Consider the following 20,678-nt stretch of genomic DNA (forward strand, 5'->3'; position numbering starts at 1 on the left):
CAGGTGAACTGTGCTTTCAATTGTATATTTTAATATATTTTGTATTTTATTCCTGGAAACTATCGGATCAGCTTGAACAACACTTGGAACAATTGTGATTTACTTGACTGTATTTCGCAAACTGCAACACAATTGTAGTACATTTTGTGTACGCCTACTACCTCCCGAGTGGCGCAGTGGTCTAAGGCACTGCATCGCAGTGCTAGCTGTGCCACTAGAGATCCTGGTTCAAATCCAGGCTCTGTCGTAGCCGGCCAGCTAAATGTTCTGATCTGTTGCGTCAGCCACATTGCGTAAAAACGTTATTTTGATGCTAGTGGTTGTATTAATTTGGGATCTATTGCATCCCACAACTGTCCCAGACTATGTTTGGAACATTTACAGGGAGTACAGGAGGAGGCTAAGCACGCACCCTGAGGGGCCCCCGTGTTGAAGGTCAGCATGGCGGATGTGTTGTTGCCTGCCCTCATCACCTGGGGGCGGCCTGTCAGGAAGTCCAGGATCCAGTTGTAGAGGGAGGTGTTCAGTCCCAGGGTCCTGAGCTTAGTGATGAGCTTGGAGGGCACTATGGTGTTGAACGCTGATCTATACTGAATGAACAGCATTCTCACGTAGGTGTTCCTCTTGTCCAGGTGTGAGAGGGCAGTGTAGAGTGCAATAAATATTGCATGCTCTGTTGGGGTGGTACGCGAATTGGAGTAGGTCAAGGGTGTCTGGGATCTCTCACAGCCTTTCAAATAATTTCATGGCTACAGATGTGAGTGCTGTGGGGCGATAGTCATTTAGACAGGTTACCTTTGTGTTCTTGGGCACAGGGACTATGGTGGTCTGCTTGAAACATGTAGGTATTACAGACTGAGAGTTTGAAAATGTAACTTGCCAGCTGGTCAGCACATGCTCTGAGTACGCGTCCTGGTAATCCGTCTGCGGCCTTGTGAATGTTAACCTGTTTAAAGGTCTTACTCACATCGGTTACGTAGAACGAGATCACACAGTCATCCTGAACAGCTGGTGCTCTGATGCATCGTTCAGTGTTGCTTGCCTCGAAGCGAGCATAGAAGGAATGTAGCTTGTCTGGTAGGCTTGCTTCACTGTGCAGATCGCGGCTGGGTTTCCCTTTGTAATCCGTGATAGTTTGCAAGCCCTGCCACATTTGATGAGCTTTAGAGCTGGCGTAGTAAGATTAGATCTTAGTCCTGTATTAACGTTTTGAATTTTTTATGGCTCGTCGGAGGTCGTAGCAATGTTTCTTATAATCGTACGGATTATTGTCCCGCTCCTGGAAAGCGGCAGCTCTAGCCTTAAACTCAGTGCGGATGTTGCCTATAATCCATGGCTTCTGGTTGGGATAGGTAGGTACGGCCACTGTGGGGACGACGTTGTCGATGCACTTATTAATGAAGCCGGTGACTGATGTAGTAAATTCCTCAATGTTATTGGATGAATCCCGGAACATATTCCATTCTGTGCTAGCGAAAGTCCTGTAGCTTAGCATCCACTTCATTGGACCACTTCTGTATTGAGCGCATCACTGGTACTCCCTTTTTGACTTTTTGCTTGTAAGCAGGACTCATGAGGATAGCGTTATGGTCAGATTTGCCAAATGGAGGGCAAGGGAGCGCTTTGTATGCGTTTCTGTGTGTGGAATAAAGGTGATCTAGAGTTTTTTTCGCCTCTAGTTGCACAGTTGTTATGCTGGTAAAAAATAGGTAAGACCGATTTCAGTCTTCTTTGCTTATGGCTCTATACAGCTGGTTGAGTGCAGTCTTAGTGCCTGCGTCAGTTTGTGGTGGTAAATGGACAGATACGAAAAATATAAACTCTCTTGGTAAATAGTATGGTCGGCAGGTTATCACGAGGTATTCTAACTCAGGCGAGCAAAACCTTGAGACTTAATTAATATTAGAGATTGTGCACCAGCTGTTGTTAAAAAAGACACACACCTTCCCCCTTAATCTTACCCATAGCTGGCATTTGGTCTTGACGATGCATAGAAAAACCAGCTAGATGTATATTATCCATGTCCTTGTTCAGCCACGACTCCAAGAAACATAGGATATTACAGTTCTTCAGGTCCCGTTGATGGGATAGTCTTGATGGCTGCAGCTGCACTCAAGCTGCTCCAAGACCCACTCTCCACCATTTCGCCTACTCCCAATCACCCATTTTGCTTCCATCCTCAGTCTATCCATTACCCACTTCTTGGCTCAGGTAGTGGCCGGACTGGCTGTGTTGTGTTGTCTTGCTGTTGCAAGGCACAGATGGCAGAAAGAGAAACCACCAGGGAAATGCCAACATCTAGGCCCGAGCGCTCTCTCTCTCTCTCTCTTTATGCCTTAGGCAAAACTAAACATTTCAGAGAATGAGATGCAGCCAATTTACAATTGAAATGAGAATTGAGTCGTGCTATAGTTTTCCAGGCTATTGTTAGAGAATGTCTGAGCCAAGGTTGTCAGCGTTGCAGTATCTTCTTGAGACTCTTTTGAGGAACTGGGCTGACCCTCGGCCTATGGCTACTGTCAAGGTGGATACGTCAGTAGCACTGACTCGGAGTGGGTGGGGAACACATATGTCAGCACTCCAGTTTAAGTGTTAATGGTCACGCTTCATCTGCCACATGTCGACACCTAGTGCCTCTGTCATCCCCTCTGGCTCTTGTAGTTGTTTGAAGTGGACAGGTTCAGATTGATGGCACAGGGGCGGTGAAAGTGTTAGTACCAAGGGTTGGAACCAGTTGAGAAACAGAACTGGAAACGAAAGTCATATACTGTTCAGGAACAGAACCGATATTTTTTACGTTCCAGGCAACAAAAAAAATTGTCCCACAAAAATCACAATAAAGCGCCTATGCAAAGCCCTCACTTTGTCACTTAAACTTATTCCAGGGTCTGCCTGCCAGCTGGAAATCTTTGCCAGTGGGGGTGTGTGTAGGCTTCCTGCCCCTCCCCTCTGAAGCATAGGTTACTGTAGCCTACTGATCACGTTACAAGCATGATTCAAGAAGTTAGTGAGAGATGTTTAAAAGAATGGATTCACTTTTCCAATGCTAGTTAAGGATACTATAGTTATCACGTTTCACATTGGATTTATTAACTACAAAAGGTAAGACATGTTTTTAATTCTAGTGCTGCTTTGCACGCACACGCTTGTTAGCTAGCTAGCTAGAACTCAGAAGTTCAAAGACATTCAAAGTTCCTCCATAGAAGCCGCTCCTCCGTAGGTATAATTCTGTGGGCCTAATTCAGATAATGCATGTCGTAACAAGATGCCCAGCGCTTCAAGGCAAGCTTCATCCATGCTCTCTCGCTCTCTCCTCACCCGCAAAATGTCAGTTGCATCTCACGCCCTACACTGTGACTGGCAGGACAATGGCGCGTGTTTGTCTTTCATTATGATTAAACCATGCTGTTTACTGCAAAATACAATTTGCTCATAACTTTCCTATACAGATTAAATCGTTTACCCGCTCCATAGCAAGCTGATCTATCTGCACTGATTGGTGAAGTATTTGAATGTCGAGCTAAATGTACAACATATTTTTTGATTTCAGAGGTTTAGAAAGGAACGATATAAACATGTACTTTTTTGGAGTTTGAACCGGTTCAGAACTTTATTTTGCCGGTCTGAACGGTGGGAAAATTATGGTTCTGTTCAGAGCTAAACGATTGGAATATAATTTCTGTTCCAACCCCTGGTTAGTGCTGGTTAAGACTATTACATTTTATAACCAGCCTGACCAGTGGGCTATGGTTGGAGGTTGTGTATTGGGTTGGTGGCAGGAACGGCAGATGTCCCCTCTCAGTAAGAATGTTAGAGTTCACATGGCTGGATGCAGGAGGACATCACTATGATAAGCCACCTGCTGCTGGGGAGACAGCCGGGAGGGAGGGAAGAGGGGATTATATCTGTATCCTCCTGCTGCTTCCACGGTTTCTCCGACTCCCGCTCATTTGAAGGTATTAGCTGAAATATGCAAATCACACGATAATTGTTGAAACCCAAACCCCTTGTCTAACTGGTTGCATATTTTACAAAGCTTTGAGATTGTCACGATTCGTCAGCTGCTTCCCTGCTTTCAAGGTCACGGTCTCTTCCCTCTGACTCCCTCAGTCTCCTCACTGTCCCCTCACAATCCCAGCCATCTGCCATACAGTCCCATCTGGGGCCGCTGTCCCTCCTCCTATAAACCGTCTAAGCGACATGTCTACAGTCTGTAGGGAATAAGTATACTATATATACAAAGGTATGTGGACACCCCTTCAAGTTAGTGGATTCGGCTATTTCAGCCACACCCGTTGATGACAGGTGTATAAAATCGCGCACACAGCCATGCAATCTCCATAGACAAACATTGGCAGTAGAATGGCCTTACTGAAGAGCTCAGTGACTTTCAACGTTGCACTGTCATAGGATGCCACCTTTCCAACAAGTAAGTATGTCAAATTTCTGCCCTGCTACAGCTGCCCCGGTCAACTGTAAGTGCTGTTATTGTGAAGTGGAAATGCCTAGGAGCAACAACGGCCCAGCCATGAAGTGGTAGGCCACACAAGCTCACAGAACAGGACCGCTGAAGCGCATAGCGTGTAAAAATGGTCTGTCCTCGGTTGCAACACTCACTACCGAGTTCCAAAACTACCTCTGGAAGCAATGTCAGCACAATAACTGTTTGTCGGGAGCTTCATGAAATGGGTTTCCATGGCCAAGCAGCCACACAAGCCTAAGATCACCATGCGCAATGCCAAGCGTAGGCTGGAGTGGTGTAAAGCTCGCCGCCATTGGACTCTGGAGCAGTGGAAACACGTTCTCTGGAGTGATGAATCACGCTTCACCATCTGGCAGGCCGACGGACGAATCTGGGATTGGCGGATGCCAGGAGAACGCTACCTGCCCGAATGCATAGTGCCAACTGTAAAGTTTGGTGGAGGAGGAATAATGGTCTGGAAAAGTTTTTCATAGTTCTGGCTAGGCCCCTTAGTTCCAGTGAAGGGAAATCTTAACGCTACAGCATACAATGACATTCTAGACGATTCTGTGCTTCCACCTTTGTGGCAACAGTTCGGGGAAGGCCCTTTCCTGTTTCAGCATGACAATGCCCCTGTGTACAAAGCGAGGTCCCCATCTAGTGGAAAGCCTTCCCAGAAGAGTGAAGGCTGTTGTAGCAGCAATTAATGCCCATGACTCTGGAATGAGCTGTTCAACAAGCAGGTGTCCACATACTTTTGGCCATGTAGTGTATGATAATTAAATAAAATAAACTTTTTTCATCTCTGAGGGCAATTATTACTGGCAGGCATAGGTAAAGAGACAAGATGACAATAACTGAATAAATACATCAAGCAAGACTGCAATGTACATTAAACAAACAGCGATACAATGCTATAGACTAGTCCATATACAGTGCCTTCAGAATGTAGTCATACCCCTTAACTTATTCCACATTTTGGATTAAATAGTTGTTTTTCTCACCCGTCTACACAATACCCCATAATGACAAAGTGAAAACATGTTTTTAGAAATGTTAGCACATTTATTGAAAATGAAATAAAGAAATATCTAATTTACATAAGTATTTAAACCCGTAAGTCAATACTTGTGTAGAAGCACCTTTGGCGGCGATTACAGCTTTGCGTCGTCTGTATCAGCTTTGCACTGGATTTGAGGATTTCCTCCCATTCTTCCTTGAGTTGAACAGCAATCTTCAAGTCGTTCCACAGATTTTCAATGGGATTCAGGTCTGGGCTTTGGCTGGGCCACTCAAGGACTTTCACATTCTTGTTCTGAAGCCATTCCAGCTTTGCTTTGGCTGTATGCTTGGGTTCATTGTCCTGTTGGAATGTAAATCTTTGCCACAGTCTAAGGTCGTTTGCACTCTGAAGCAGGTTCTCATCAAGGATTTGCCTATATTTGGCTCCATTCATTGTTCCCTTTATCCTTACCAGTCTCCCAGTCCCTGCCGCTGAAAAGCATCCCCATAGCATGATGCTGCCACCACCATGCTTCATGGTAGGGATGGTGTTAGACGGATGATCTGTGCCTGGTTTACTCCAGACATAGCGCTTTGCATTCAGTGCTGTCATTTGCCTTTTTGTAAGGAGCAGCTTCTGTGCTGTAGAGACTGTGGTCCTTCTGACAGGTTTTCCCATTGTAGGCAAGGAACTCTGTAGTTCTGTCTTTGGGTTCTTGGTCACCTCCCTGACCAAGGTCCTTCTTGCCCGGTTGCTCAGTTTGGTCGGACAGCCAGCTCTAGGCAGAGTCTGGGTAGTTCCATATGTTTTCCATTTCCCAATGATGAAGACCACTGTGGCCAAATGTTCAACACTAGAAATTGTTTTATACCCTTCCCCAGATATATGCCTCATCACAATTCTATCTCGGAGATCAACAGACAATTCCTTGGACGTCATGGTATAGTTTCTGCTCTGACATGCACTGGCAACTATGGTACCTTATATAGCAGTGGAGGCTACGGAGGGGAGGACGGCTCATAATAATGGCTGAAACGGAGTAAATGGAATGGTATTTGATACCATTCCACCTATTCCGCTCCAGCCATTAGCAAGAGCACGTCCTCCCCAATTAAGGTGCCACCAACATCCTGTGTTATATAGACAGGTATATATATTTTTTCTTTCTTTTCCTTATAAAGACAGGTGGGTTTCTTTCTTTATCATCTCCAAGCAATTCAATTGGATTCACAGGTGGACTCCAATCAAGTTGTAGAGACATCTCTAGGATGATCAAAGGAAATTGGATGCACTTGAGCTCAATTTGGAGTGCCATAGCAAAGTGGTGTGAATTCTTATGTAAATGAGATTTCTGTATTTTCAATAAATTAGCAAAACAAAATTAAAACATTTTATTCATTTTGTCATTATGGGTTATTGTGTGCAGAAAAATATATTGAATCCCTTATGAATTCAGGCTGTAACACAACAAAATGTGGAATAAGTCAAGGGGTATGAATTAGTGCAGGGCGGAATACCGTATTTTACGATATACCGGGATTGATGCACGGACCGGTTTGGGTTTTTACTTTACCTTCTATAACGGTATTTGAATGTTTGTTTTGTTAAATGTGATACGCCGTGTGTAACGGCCATTTTTGTAGTTTACTTCGCTACTTGAGTCATCTCTCTCCGCTCTGTCTCTCTCTCCATGCTGCTTTCCACACAGACCTAGCCCCGCCCCCTGTCACTCAAGGAGTGCATCTGTTGTTCCTCGATCAGGAGACGACGTTTCCACTTTGCTTCTTAATATAAATATACTAGTGTTCTAGAATTACACTATTAGTTTGTGTTTCTTACATCTGCAAACAGCTAGTTTGTATTTTCTTAGCAAGTTGGGCCTAAATCTTGTTAGCCGATAATGCTAATCGCTAATCGCTAGCTAGCTAATAAATGTACTGAGTCAGCGCAAACGTAATTAGCTATACAGCCTGATAATACCAGTGATGGTGTAGACCTAAATCAGCATGTTTGTGCAACACAATATGCTAAATCAAAGAGGAATACACAAAGCATGAATATGTTAGCTACACGAAGTAGCTAAAAGAACATTCAATGTAGCTAAACATTATTGGGTCCCATAGGAAACACTAATCAGAAATGTTGGTTTCCTTACCCTGTCACAATAACTCGTCCCTGGCATTTTCATTCGTTGTCATGTCAAACAACACTGTATTCAAAGTGCCCACTATTATATTCTAACTATGGAATTAGAATAATCATTCTATTCCCATGATTCCAACAGTTCACCGAAGTGTTTTGCTTTAAATCACAAGTCAAATCTCAATTGCAACATTTGGTTAAAAAGTTTGGCCTATAAGTGTGGAAATTATCTCAAATGTATCAAAGTTCTGAAGTTGAATTGAACAATCTAAAACAATCAGAATGGAGAAAACCAATTGAAGTCACTTAATGTATGTGTTGCCACCCTAGGGTCACGCACTACTCATAAAGCAAATGTGGAACTTTAATTATTCAAAAACATAAAATACAGTCAAATACCGTGATATTATATTTTGGCCATATCGCCCAGCCCTAGTATGAATACTTTCTGAAGGCAATGTAGTACAGTGCCGCCAATAATCTTAACTGGTTTGCTTCTGTTACCTGTCTGACCTCAACCAGACCTGAAAATGTAAAACCAATTTTCTAGTTATGGTAGCATGACTCAATCAGAGGTGTGTATTGGAGGTATGGGAGCACTACAGAGGGTAGTGCGTACGGCCCAGTACATCAAGCTTCCTGCCATCCAGGACCTATATACTAGGTGGTGTCAGAGGAAGGCCCAAAAAATTGTCAAAGACTCCAGTCACCCAAGTCATAGACTGTTCTTTCTGCTACCGGAGCGCCAAGTCTAGGTCCGAAACGCTCCTTAACAGCTTCTACCCCCAAGCTATAAGACTGCTGAACAATTAATCAAATGGCCACCCGGACTATTTACATTGACCCCTCCCCCCCTTTGTTTTTACACTGCTGCTACTCGCTGTTTATTATCTATCTACTTTTTTAATTTTGTTTTTTAATTGAGTAAATATTTTCTTAACTCTATTTCTTGAACTGCATTGTTGGTTAAGGGCTTGTAAGTAAGCATTTCACGGTAAGGACTACACCTGTTGTATTCGGCGCATGTGACAAATAAAATTTGATTTGATGACTCGTCAGAGGTGTGTATTGGAGGTATGGTAGCATGACTCCGAGGGCTGTATTATTGGAGGATGGATGACATCTGTTGTTCTTGCTGTGTAGGGCTACAGCTGTAGCTCAGTGCCTGTTTAGGCTGCAGTGCTGTCTGCCACAGTCTGCCACGGGCACAGGCCGTCTGGCTGGCTGGGGAGGAGGCACAGACGCAAACAGCAGGCGTCTGGGGGACACACTCTTTCATGTCCTCCCCAAACAAACAACAGGTCACTCATAATAATAAATCATTGACTGACTGAATGTTCCACCTTCAAACTGACCTGTGAGAACTCCCTTTTTCAGAGCAGAAGTGAGTGTGTTGTATGGCGTTTGACGCCGGCTCTTTGCAGGCAATGTCAACGGCAGCTCTACCATTACAGAAAAACAGGCCAGTGCCCCTGTAGGCTCCTGTAAAGGGAGTTGCTTTTATTGACCTTTTCCTGGATGACTGATGATTGATTGACCCCGTATTCTTGTGCTTTTTCTTTGATCTGATAAAGTACTGTTACTATTTGTATGTTGTGTACTAAGAACTGAGATGTCTGACCTGCCTGTGTTCATCTCTGTCCTCCAGGGTGAAGAAGGACCCCCCAGTCTGGAGTATATCCAGGCCAAGGACTTGTTCCCCCCGAAAGAGCTGGTCAAGGAGGACGACAGCCTCCAGGTGGGTGACTGAGAACACACACAGGCGCGTGTGCACACACATACACACATACACACTGACACACACATACACTGACATACACAAACAGAAACGCTCGGGAATGCATACGCACACTGCAGACTGACGATGACTCATTATGAAGTCAAACTCAATAATAGCAATGGAAGTAACACTTATCATTAATTTCACAATCTCAATATACCTCAGGTTTAGCTGGGTGTGTTGTAGTGTAGTAATGGGTTTTTCTGACCTTGTTGTAGCTGGCTAAAGGGATGGGTTACTGTGCGTTACACACACACACATACATTTGTATTTATTATGGATCCACAATAGCTGCTGCCAAGGCAGTAGCTACTCTTCCTGGGGTCCAGAATAATTAAGACAGTTTTACATTTTAAAGCATTAAAATACATTCATAACAGATTTCACAACATATTAACTGTGTGCCCTCAGGCCCCTACTCTACTACCACATATCTATAACACAAAATACATGTGTACGTGTGTGTATAGTGCGTATGTTATTCGTGTGTTTGTATTCATGTGTCTATGTTTGTGTTGCTTCACAGTCCCGCTGTTCCATAAGGTGTATTTTTATCTTTTTAAAAATCTAATTTTACTGCTTTCATGAGTTACTTGATGTAGAATGAGAAGAGTTCCATGTAGTCATGGCTCTATGTAGTACTGTGCGCCTCCCATAGTCTGTTCTGGACTTTGGGACTGTGAAGAGACCTCTGGTGGCATGTCTTGTGGGGTATGTATGGTGTCCGATCTGTGTGCCAGTAGTGCATTCAACATGTCAATAACTCTCACAAATACAAGTAGTGATGAAAACAATCTCTCCTCCACTTTGAGCCAGGAGGGATTGACATGCATATTATTAATGTTAGCTCTCTGTGTACATTTAAGGGCCAGCCGTGCTGCCCTGTTCTGAGAGAATTTTTATTTTCCTGAGTCCCTCTTTGTGGAACCTGACTACACGACTGGACAGTAGTCCAGGTGCGACAAAACTAGGGCCTGTAGGACCTGCCTTGTTGATAGTGTTCTTAAGAAGGCAGAGCAGCGCTTTTTTATAGACAGACTTCTCCCCATCCTAGTTACTGTTGTATCAATATAATAATATAATAATAATATGCCATTTAGCAGACGCTTTTATCCAAAGCGACTTACAGTCATGCGTGCATACATTTTTGTGTATGGGTGGTCCCGGGGATCGAACCCACTACCTTGGCGTTACAAGCGCCGTGCTCTACCAGCTGAGCTACAGAGGACCAATATGTGTTGACCATGACTGTTTACAATCCAGGGTTACTCCAAGCAGTTTAGTCTCTTCAACTTGCTCAATTTCCACATTATTCATTACAAGATTTAGTTGAGGTTTAGTGAATGAATTGTCCCAAATACAATGCTTTTAGATTTTGAAATATTTAGGACAAACTTATTCCTTGCCACCCATTCTGAAACTAACTGCAGCTCTTTAAGTGTTGCTGTCATTTCAGTCGCAGTGGTAGCTAACGTGTATAGTGTTGAGTCATCCACATACATAGACACAATGCCTTTACTCAAAGCCAGTGGCATGTCGTTAGTAAAGATTGAAATAAGTAAGGGGCCTAGACGGCTGCCCTGGGGAATTCCTGAGTCTACCTGTATTTTGTTGGAGAGACTTCCATTAAAGAACACTGTCTGTGTTCTCTTAGACAGGTAAATCTTTACAATATTCCAGGGGGTGTAAAGCCATAACACAAATTTTTCCAGCAACAGACTATGATCGATAATGTCAAAAGCCGCACTGAAGTCTAACCAAACAGCCCCCACAATCTTTTTATCATCAATTTCTCTCAGCCAATCATCAGTCATTTGTGTAAGTGCTGTGCTTGTTGAATGTCCTTCCCTATAGGCGTGCTGAAAGTCTGTCAATTTGTATACTGTAAAATAGCATTGTATCAGGTCAAACACAATTTTTTCCAAAAGTTTACTAAAGGTTGGTAACGGTTTGTAACAGGCTGATTGTTCGGCTATTTGAGCCAGTAAAGGGGGCTTTACTATTCTTAGGTAGGGGAATCACTTTTGCTTCCCTCCAGGCCTGAGGGCACACACTTTCTGGTAGGCTTAAATTGAAGATATGGCAAATAGGAGTGGCAATATCGTCCGCTATTATCCTCAGTAATTTTCCATCCAAGTTGTCAGACCCCGGTGGCTTGTCATTGTTGATAGACAACAATTTTTTCACCTCTTCCACACTTACTTTACGGAATTCAAAATTACAATGCTTGTCTTTCATAATTTGGTCAGAGATACTTGGATGTGTAGTGTCAGTGTTTGTTGCTGGCATGTCATGCCTAAGTTTGCTAATCTTGCTGATGAAAAAATCATTAAAGTAGTGGGCAATATCAGTGGGTTCTGTGATGATTGAGCTATCTGATTCAATGAATGATGGAGCGGAGTTTGCCTTTTTGCCAGAAATTTCATTTTAGGTGCTCCCAAGCTTTTTACTATCATTCTTTGTCATTTATCTTTGTTTCATAGTGTAGTTTCTTCTTTTGATTCATTCAGTTTAGTCACATGATTTCTCAATTTGCAGTATGTTTGCCAATCGGTTGTGCATCCAGACTTATTTGCCATTCCTTTTGCCTCATCCCTCTCAACCATACCATTTTTCAATTCCTCATCAGTCCATGGGGATTTAACAGTTTTTACAGTCATTTTCTTAATGGGTACATGCTTAATGGGTGCATGCTCCAAAAAGTTTTGGGACACTGTAAAGTCCATGGAGAATAAGAGCACCTCCTCCCAGCTGCCCACTGCACTGAGGCTAGGAAACACTGTCACCACCGATAAATCTACTATAATCGAGAATTTCAATAAGCATTTTGCTACGGCTGGCCATGCTTTCCTCCTGGCTACCCCTACCCCGGCCACCAGCTCTGCACCCACCGCTGCAATTTGCCCGCTTCTCCTTCACCCAAATTAAGTTAGCTGATGTTCTGAAAGCGCTGCAAAATCTGGACCCCTACAAATCAGTTAGGCTAGACAATCTGGACCCTTTCTTTCTAAAATTAGCCGCAGAAATTGTAGCAACCCCAGTTACTAGCCTGTTCAACCTCTCTTTCGTATCATCTGAGATCCCCAGAGATTGGAAAGCTGCCGCGGTCATCCCCCTCTTCAAAGGGGGTGACACTCTAGATCCAAACTGTGACAGACCTATATCCATCCTGCCCTGCCTTTCGAAAGTATTTGAAAGCCAAGTTAACAAACAGATTACCGACCATTTCGAATCCCACCGTACCTTCTCCACTATGCAATCTGGTTTCCGAGCTGGTCATGGGTGCACCTCAGCCACGCTCAAGGTCCTAAACAATATTATAACTGCGATCGATAAAAGACAGTACTGTGCAGCTGTCTTCATCGACCTGGCCAAGGCTTTCGACTCTGTCAATCACCGCATTCTTATTGGCAGACTAAATAGCCTTGGTTTCTCAAATGACTGCCTCGCCTGGTTCACCAACTACTTCTCAGATAGAGTTCAATGTGTCAAATCGGAGGGCCTATTGTCTGGACCCTGGCAGTCTCTATGGGGGTGCCACAGGGTTAAATTATCAGGCCGACTCTATTCTCTGTGTTTATCAATGATGTCGCTCTTGCTGCTGGTGACTCTCAGATCCACCTCTATGCAGACGACACCATTTTGTATACATCTGGCCCTTCATTGGACACTGTGTTAACAAACCTCCAAACAAGCTTCAATGCCATACAACACTCTTTCCGTAGCCTCCAACTGCTCTTAAACGCTAGTAAAACTAAATGCATGCTCTTCAATCGAACGCTGCTTGCACCCGCCTGACTAGAATCACTACTCTCGGCGGGACTGACTTAGAGTATGTGGACAACTACAAATAGCTAGGTGTCTGGTTAGACCGTAAACTCTCCTTCCAGACTCACATTAAGCATCTCCAATCCAAAGTTAAATCTAGAATCTGCTTCCTATTTCGCAACAAAGCCTCCTTCATTCATGCTGCCAAACATGCCCTCGTAAAACTGACTATCCTACCGATCCTTGACTTTGGCGATGTCATTTACAAAATAGCCTCCAACACTCTACTCAACAAATTGGATGTAGTCTATCACAGTGCCATCCGTTTTGTCACCAAGCCCCATATACTACTCACCATTGTGACCTGTACGCTCTCGTTGGCTGGCCCTCACTACATATTCGTCGCCATTCCCACTGGCTCCAGGTCATCTATAAATCTCTGCTAGGCAAATCCCTGCCTTATCTTAGCTCATTGGTCACCATAGCAACACCCACCCGTAGTATGCACTCCAGCAGGTATATCTCACTGGTCATCCCCAAAGCCAACACCTCCTTTGGCCACCATTCCTTCCAGTTCTCTGCTGCTAATGACTGGAACGAACTGCAAAAATCTCTGAAGCTGGAGACTCTTATCTCCCTCACTAACTTTAAGCATCAGTTGTCAGAGCAGTTTACCGATCACTGCACCTGTACACAGCCCATCTGTAATTAGCCCAACCAACTACCTCATCCCCATATTGTTATTTATTTTGCTCATTTGCACTCCAGTATCTCTATTTGCACATCATCTTCTGCACATCTATCACTCCAGGGTTAATACTAAATCGTAATTATTTTGCACTATGGCCTATTTATTGCTTTACCTCCATATCTTACTACATTTGCACACACTGTATATAGATTTTCTATTGTGTTATTGACTGTACGTTTTGTTTATCCCATGTGTAACTCTGTGTTGTTGTTGTTTTTATCGCACTGCTTTGCTTTATCTTGGCCAGGCCGCAGTTGTAAATGAGAACTTGTTCTCAACTGGCCTACCTGGTTAAATAAAGGTGAAAAAATATATATTAGTGACTGGGATAAGCAATTTCATAAATGTGTCAGGTGCAGCGTCTGGTAGCTCGTCATTACACACCACGGACCAACAAATATTCTTCACATCAACAATATAGGAATCACTGCAAAACGTATTGTATGACCTCTTATACACTATATTAGGCCCAGCCTTGTGATCACTACATCCTATAGATGTGGATACTGCTTTCAAACAAATCTCTGCAGCATTAGTAAAGATATGATCAATAAATGTTGAGGATTTCCTTCCTGTGCTGTTTGTAACTACATTTACATTTACGTCATTTAGCAGACGCTCTTATCCAGAGCGACTTACAAATTGGTGCATTCACCTTATAGCCAGTGGGATAACCACTTTACAATTATTATTTTTTTGGGGGGGTTAGAAGGATTACTTATCCTATCCCAGGTGTTCCTTAAAGAGGTGGGGTTTCAAATGTCTCCGGAAGGTGGTGAGTGACTCCGCTGTCCTGGCGTCGTGAGGGAGCTTGTTCCACCATTGGGGTGCCAGAGCAGCGAACAGTTTTGACTGGGCTGAGCGGGAACTGTGCTTCAGCAGAGGTAGAGGAGCCAGCAGGCCAGAGGTGGATGAACGCAATGCCCTCGTTTGGGTGTAGGGACTGATCAGAGCCTGAAGGTACGGAGGTGCCGTTCCCCTCACAGCTCCGTAGGCAAGCACCATGGTCTTGTAGCAGATGCGAGCTTCAACTGGAAGCCAGTGTAGTGTGCGGAGGAGCGGGGTGACGTGAGAGAACTTGGGAAGGTTGAACACCAGACGGGCTGCGGCATTCTGGATGAGTTGTAGGGGTTTAATGGCACAGACAGGGAGCCCAGCCAACACTGAGTTGCAGTAATCCAGACGGGAGATGACAAGTGCCTGGATTAGGACCTGTGCCGCTTCCTGTGTAAGGCAGGGTCGTATTCTCCGAATGTTGTAGAGCATGAACCTACAGGATCGGGTCACCGCCTTGATGTTAGCGGAGAACGACAGGGTGTTGTCCAGGGTCACGCCAAGGCTCTTCGCACTCTGGGAGGAGGACACAACGGAGTTGTCAACCGTGATGGCGAGACTACCCTGGTAGGTTGATTGATAACCTGAACCAGGTTGCAGGCACTAGTTACAGTTTGAAGCTTTCTCTCGAGTGGGCAGCCTGATGAAAGCCAGTCAATTTTTAAATCACCCAGAAAATATAAGTCTCTATTGATATCACATACATTATCAAGCATTTCACACATGTTATCCAGATACTGACTGTTAGCACTTAGTAGTCTATAGCAGCTTCCCACCAGAATGGGCATTAGGTGAGGCAGATGAACCTGTAGCCATATTACTTCAACAGTATTTAACATGAGATCCTCTCTAAACTTTACAGGAATGTGGTTCTGAATATAAACAGCCACACCTCCACCTTTGGCATTTCTGTATTTTCTGTAGATCTTATAACCATGTATTGCTACCACTGTATCATCAAAGGTATTATCTAAGTGAGTTTCAGAGATTGTCAGAATATGAATGTCATCTGTTACTAGCAAATTAACCTTGTTTCTTAAGATAAATATGTTAATGTGGGCTATTTTAAACACTTTTCTGGAATGCTTGATTGTTTTTCTGGCTTTACTGGAAAGCTTAGCAGAGGTAGACATGCTCCGATTTATTTTTATTAGTGCAGGGTGAGCTGCACACAGTGGACTTCCTACTAGGCACACCACCTCAGTGCTAACAGTATTACTCTGGTTCTTAGGCAGTAAGAGGGGCATAAATTAGGTTACTTACATTGTCTTCCAATGCCCCTAGGATAATGTACATTTGCTGAAGCATTATGACAACTCAGCGACACAATGGTAGGGATTACATGAGCTGGACTTGGGTCATTGATAAGTAGTTGTCTCAACGCAGCCTTATAATTTTGTGAAATCATCCAGGAACCCAAATAATTTAGGTTGGATCCCATCCTCATAATACAAGCTTTGTTTCCAGAAGGTATCAAAATTGTCAATAAATGTTACACCCACAGAGCTGCAATAGTCTGGTAGCCAGTTATGGAGGGCTGAAAGATTGCTGAACTGTTCAATGCCACGATTTAGGCAGGGCAGAGGGCCAGATATTATGGGTTTGTTGGTGTCAAGTAGAGACCCAGTCAGTTCTTTAAAATCCATCTTCAGCTGTTCTGAGCTGCCCTTCATAATGTAATTTGACCCCACATGAACCATGACAGTATCAGCCCCCGGTGACTGACGCACAACCTCGGGAAGCAACTTGGTGATATCCTGAACTTTTGCCCCAGGTACAGATATATGCCTCACCATCAAACTCCCTATCACAATCGACGGAATGATCTGGCCTCTGCCGTGTCTCGAAGCAGATTGCGAGGCCAGAGTCACAGAACTCACCTGAGAAGAGGGCTGCTGAGACGCCGGCTGCGTGCAGGCCACAACAGCCAAAGGGACAGAGCTCTGATCCAGAGAGCACGGCCCAGCGTAGGGTGGCCGTGGTGGTCCAGGCTGTGCCCAGGCAGTTGATTGACTAGGACAGGAAGAGGTAGCCTTAGGGGCATCCACAGCAATGGCGGAACACCCAAGTCTCCGGCAGAAGACAGCTGGTACAGGGGCTCAAAGCGATTTGAAAGTCTTAAACCCGGACACACACACACCAGGCCTTTTGAATTCAACAGGGTGTACCAACTATAGAAATATAATGACTAGAATAAGCATCCTCTGAATTATATTTATATGGTACCAATTGCACTATTCTCAGCTAATACATTATTGTACTAGAGAGGTGTAGTCAGTCATACTGATGGTGTTTTTGCATTGACCAGAACAATTCAAAGAAGGCAGCGTTCACACTTACAGTGCATTCAGAAAGCATTCAGACCCCTTGACAGTTTCCACATTTTGTTGTTACAGCCTGAATTCAAAATGGATAAAATATATGTTTTTCTCAGCCATCTGCACACAATACGCCATAATGACAGTGAAAACATGTTTAGAATTTTTTTGCAAATGTATTGAAAATGAAATACAGAAATATCTAATTTACATAAGTATTCACACCCTTTGCTATGACACTCCAAATTGAGCTCCAGTGCATCCAATTTCCTTTGATCATCCTTGAGATGTCACTGCAACTTGATTGGTGTCCACCTGTGGCCAATTAAATTGTTTGGACATGATTTAGAAAGAAACACGCCTGTCAATGTAAGGTCCCACAGTTGACGGTGCATGTCAGAGCAGAAACTATACCATGACGTCCAAGGAATTGTCCGTTGATCTCCGAGATAGAATTGTGATGAGGCATATATCTGGGGTAGGGTATTAAACAATTTCTAGAGTGTTGAAAGTTTCCAAGAGCACAGTGGTCTTCATCATTGGGAGATGGAAAACATATGGAACTACCCAGACTCTGCCTAGAGCTGGCCGTCCGACCAAACTGAGCAACCGGGCAAGAAGGTCCTTGGTCAGGGAGGTGACCAAGAACCCAGTGACCACTCTGACAGAACTGCAGAGTTCCTTGGCTGAGATGGGAGAACCTGCCAGAAGAACAAGTCTCTACAGCACTTCAACCATCTGGGCATTTTGGAAGAGTGGCCAGACGGAAGCAGCTCCTGAGAAAAAGGCATATGACAGCAAGCCTCATAAGGCAAAAGATTATGTGGTCTGATTAGACAAAAATCGTACTGTTTGGCCTGAATGCAAAGTGCTATGTCTGGAGAAAACCAGGAACAGCTCATCACCTGTCTAACACATTTACTTTACATTTACACCATCCCTACCATGAAGCATGGGGGTGGCAGCATCATGCTATGGGGATGCTTTTCAGCGGCAGGGACTGAGACACTGGTAAGGATAGAGGGAACAATGAATGGAGCAAATCCAGGCAAATCCTTTGATGAGAACCTGCTTCAGAGTGCAAACAACCTTAGACTGGGGGTAAAGATTTACATTCCAACAGGACAATGACCCCAAGCATACAGCCAAAGCAACGCTGGAATGGCTTCAGAACAAGAAAGTCTTTGAGTGGCCCAGCCAAAGCCAAGACTTGAATCCCATTGAAAATCTGTGGAAAGACTTGAAGATTGCTGTTCACCTCCGCTCCCCATCTAACTCAACAGAGCTTGAGAAAATCTGCAAGGAAGAATGGGAGAAAATCCCCAAATCTAGATGTGCAAAGCTAATACAGACATTCCCAAGATGACTCAAAACTGTAATTGCCGCCAAAGGTGCTTATACAAAGTATTGACTCAGGGGTGTGAATACTTATGTCAATTATATTTCTATTTCATTTTCAATACATTTGCAAAAACATGTTTTCACTTTTTCATTATGGGGTGTTGTGTGTAGATGGGTGAGGGGGAAACAATCTATTTAATCCATTTTGAATTCAGGCTGTAACACAACCAAATGTGGAATAAGTCAAGGGGTATGAATACTTTCTGAAGACACTGTAAATGGATCTAACCTCACTCTCCTCTCCTCTCCCACCTGTGTTATATTATGTGTTTAGTCCATACAGCTTCTCCTGCAGTATCACCTTAATGGCAAACTCTTCCACTATTAGCCTTCTCTCTCCACCCCCCCAGCCAGACCCAGCCATGGCCATCTAAGCCTAGCCTAATCCACACCCAGTCTAATTGACTGAGAGCAGTGATCTCAGTCAATTAGACTGGGTGTGGATTAGGCTAGGCTTAGATAGAAAAATAAATGGGAAACACATGTTTTTTGGTTTGTATGATCTTTTACCAGATCTAATGTGTTATATTCCCCTACATTAATTTCACATTTCCACAAACCTCAGTGTTTCCTTTCAAATGGTATCAAGAATATGCATATCCTTGCTTCAGGTCCTGAGCTACAGGCAGTAAGATTTGGGTATGTCATTTTAAGCGAACATTGAAAAAAAGGGTCCAATCCTTAGGAGGTTAAAATTGATTAAATTGTGATTTATTGTCATTGACCTATACACAATACCCCTTAATGTCAAAGTGGAATTCTGTTTTTCAACATTTGTACATATTAATTAAAAACTGAAATGTCTTGAGTCAATAAGTATTCAACACCTTTGTTATGGCAAGCCTAATTAAGTTCAGGAGCAAGAATTTGCTTAACAAGTCACATAAGTTTCATGGACTCACTTTGTGAGCAATAATAGTGTTTAACATGATTTTTTAATGACTATCTCATCTTTGAACAGTGAATTTCAAACACAGATTCAACCACAAAGACCAGGGAGTTTTTCCCAATGCCTCGTAAAGAAGGGCACCTATTGGTAGATGGGGAAAAAATAAAAAAACAGGCATTGAATATCCCTTTGAGCATAGTGACGTTATTAATTACACTTTGGATGGTGTATCAATACATCCAGTCACTACCAAGATGAAGGCGTCCTTCTAACTCAGTTGCCGGAGGGAAAAGAAACTGCTCAGGGATTTCACCATAAGGCCAATGGTGATTTTAAAACTGTTACATAGTTTAATGGCTGTAATAGGAGAAAAATGAGGCTGGATCAACAACATTGTAGTTACTCCACAATACTAACCTAATTGACAGAGTGAAAAGAAGGAAGCCTGTATATAATACAAAATATTCCAAAACATGCATCCTGTTTGCAACAAGGCTCTAAAGTAATACTGCAAAAAATGTGGCAAAGCAATTAACTTTTGGTCCTGAATACAGTGTTATCTTTGGGGCAAATCCAATTAAACACATTACTGAGTACCACTCTCCATATCTTTAAGCATAGTGGTGGCTGCATCATGTTATGGGTATTCTTGTAGTCATTTAAGGACTGGGGAGTTTTTCAGTATAAAAAAGAAACGGAATGGAGCTAAGCACAGGCAAAATCCTAAGGGAAAACCTGGTTCAGTCTGCTTTCCACTAGACACTGGTAGATGAATTCACCTTTCAGCGAGACAATAACGTAGAACACAAAGCCTAATGTTCACTCAAGTTACATACCAAGAAGACGGTGAATGTTCCTAAGAGGCTGAGTTACAGTTTTGACTTAAATCTGCTTGAAAATCTATGGCAAGACCTGAAAATGGTTGTCTAGCAATGATCAACAACTAATTTGACAGAGCTTGAAGAATTTTGAAAAGAATAATGGCAAATGTTGCACAATCCAGGTGTGGAAAGCTCTTAGAGACTTATCCAGAAAAATACAGTGCCTTGCAAAAGTATTCACCCCCCTTGGCGTTATTCCTATTTTGTTGCATTACAACCTGTAATTTAAATGGACATACACAAAATAGTCCAAATTGGTGAAGTGAAATGAAAAAAATAACATGTTTAAAAAAATTCAAAAACATTAATAATGGAAAGGTGGTGCGTGCATATGTATTCACCCCCTTTTGCTATGAAGCCCCTAAATAAGATCTGGTGCAACCAATTACCTTAAGAACTCACACAATTAGTTAGATTACACACAGGTGGACTTTATTTAAGTGTCACAT

The 20,678-nt window shown here is 43.2% G+C and overlaps 1 protein-coding gene across 1 annotated transcript in view; it reads left to right on the forward strand.

Annotated features, from left to right (window-relative positions):
* The window catches only part of LOC121574254 (myotubularin-related protein 4), an 89,199-nt gene that overhangs the window by 23,195 nt on the left and 45,326 nt on the right, over positions 1 to 20,678 (forward strand). Inside the window, exon 2 of the mRNA XM_041886879.1 lies at positions 9,256 to 9,345. Within this exon, the coding sequence (XP_041742813.1) occupies positions 9,256 to 9,345 (90 nt within the window). The remainder of the gene's footprint in view (positions 1 to 9,255; positions 9,346 to 20,678) is intronic.

The sequence above is a fragment of the Coregonus clupeaformis genome, chromosome 9 (genome assembly GCF_020615455.1).
Source record: "Coregonus clupeaformis isolate EN_2021a chromosome 9, ASM2061545v1, whole genome shotgun sequence".
Taxonomy (NCBI): domain Eukaryota; kingdom Metazoa; phylum Chordata; class Actinopteri; order Salmoniformes; family Salmonidae; genus Coregonus; species Coregonus clupeaformis.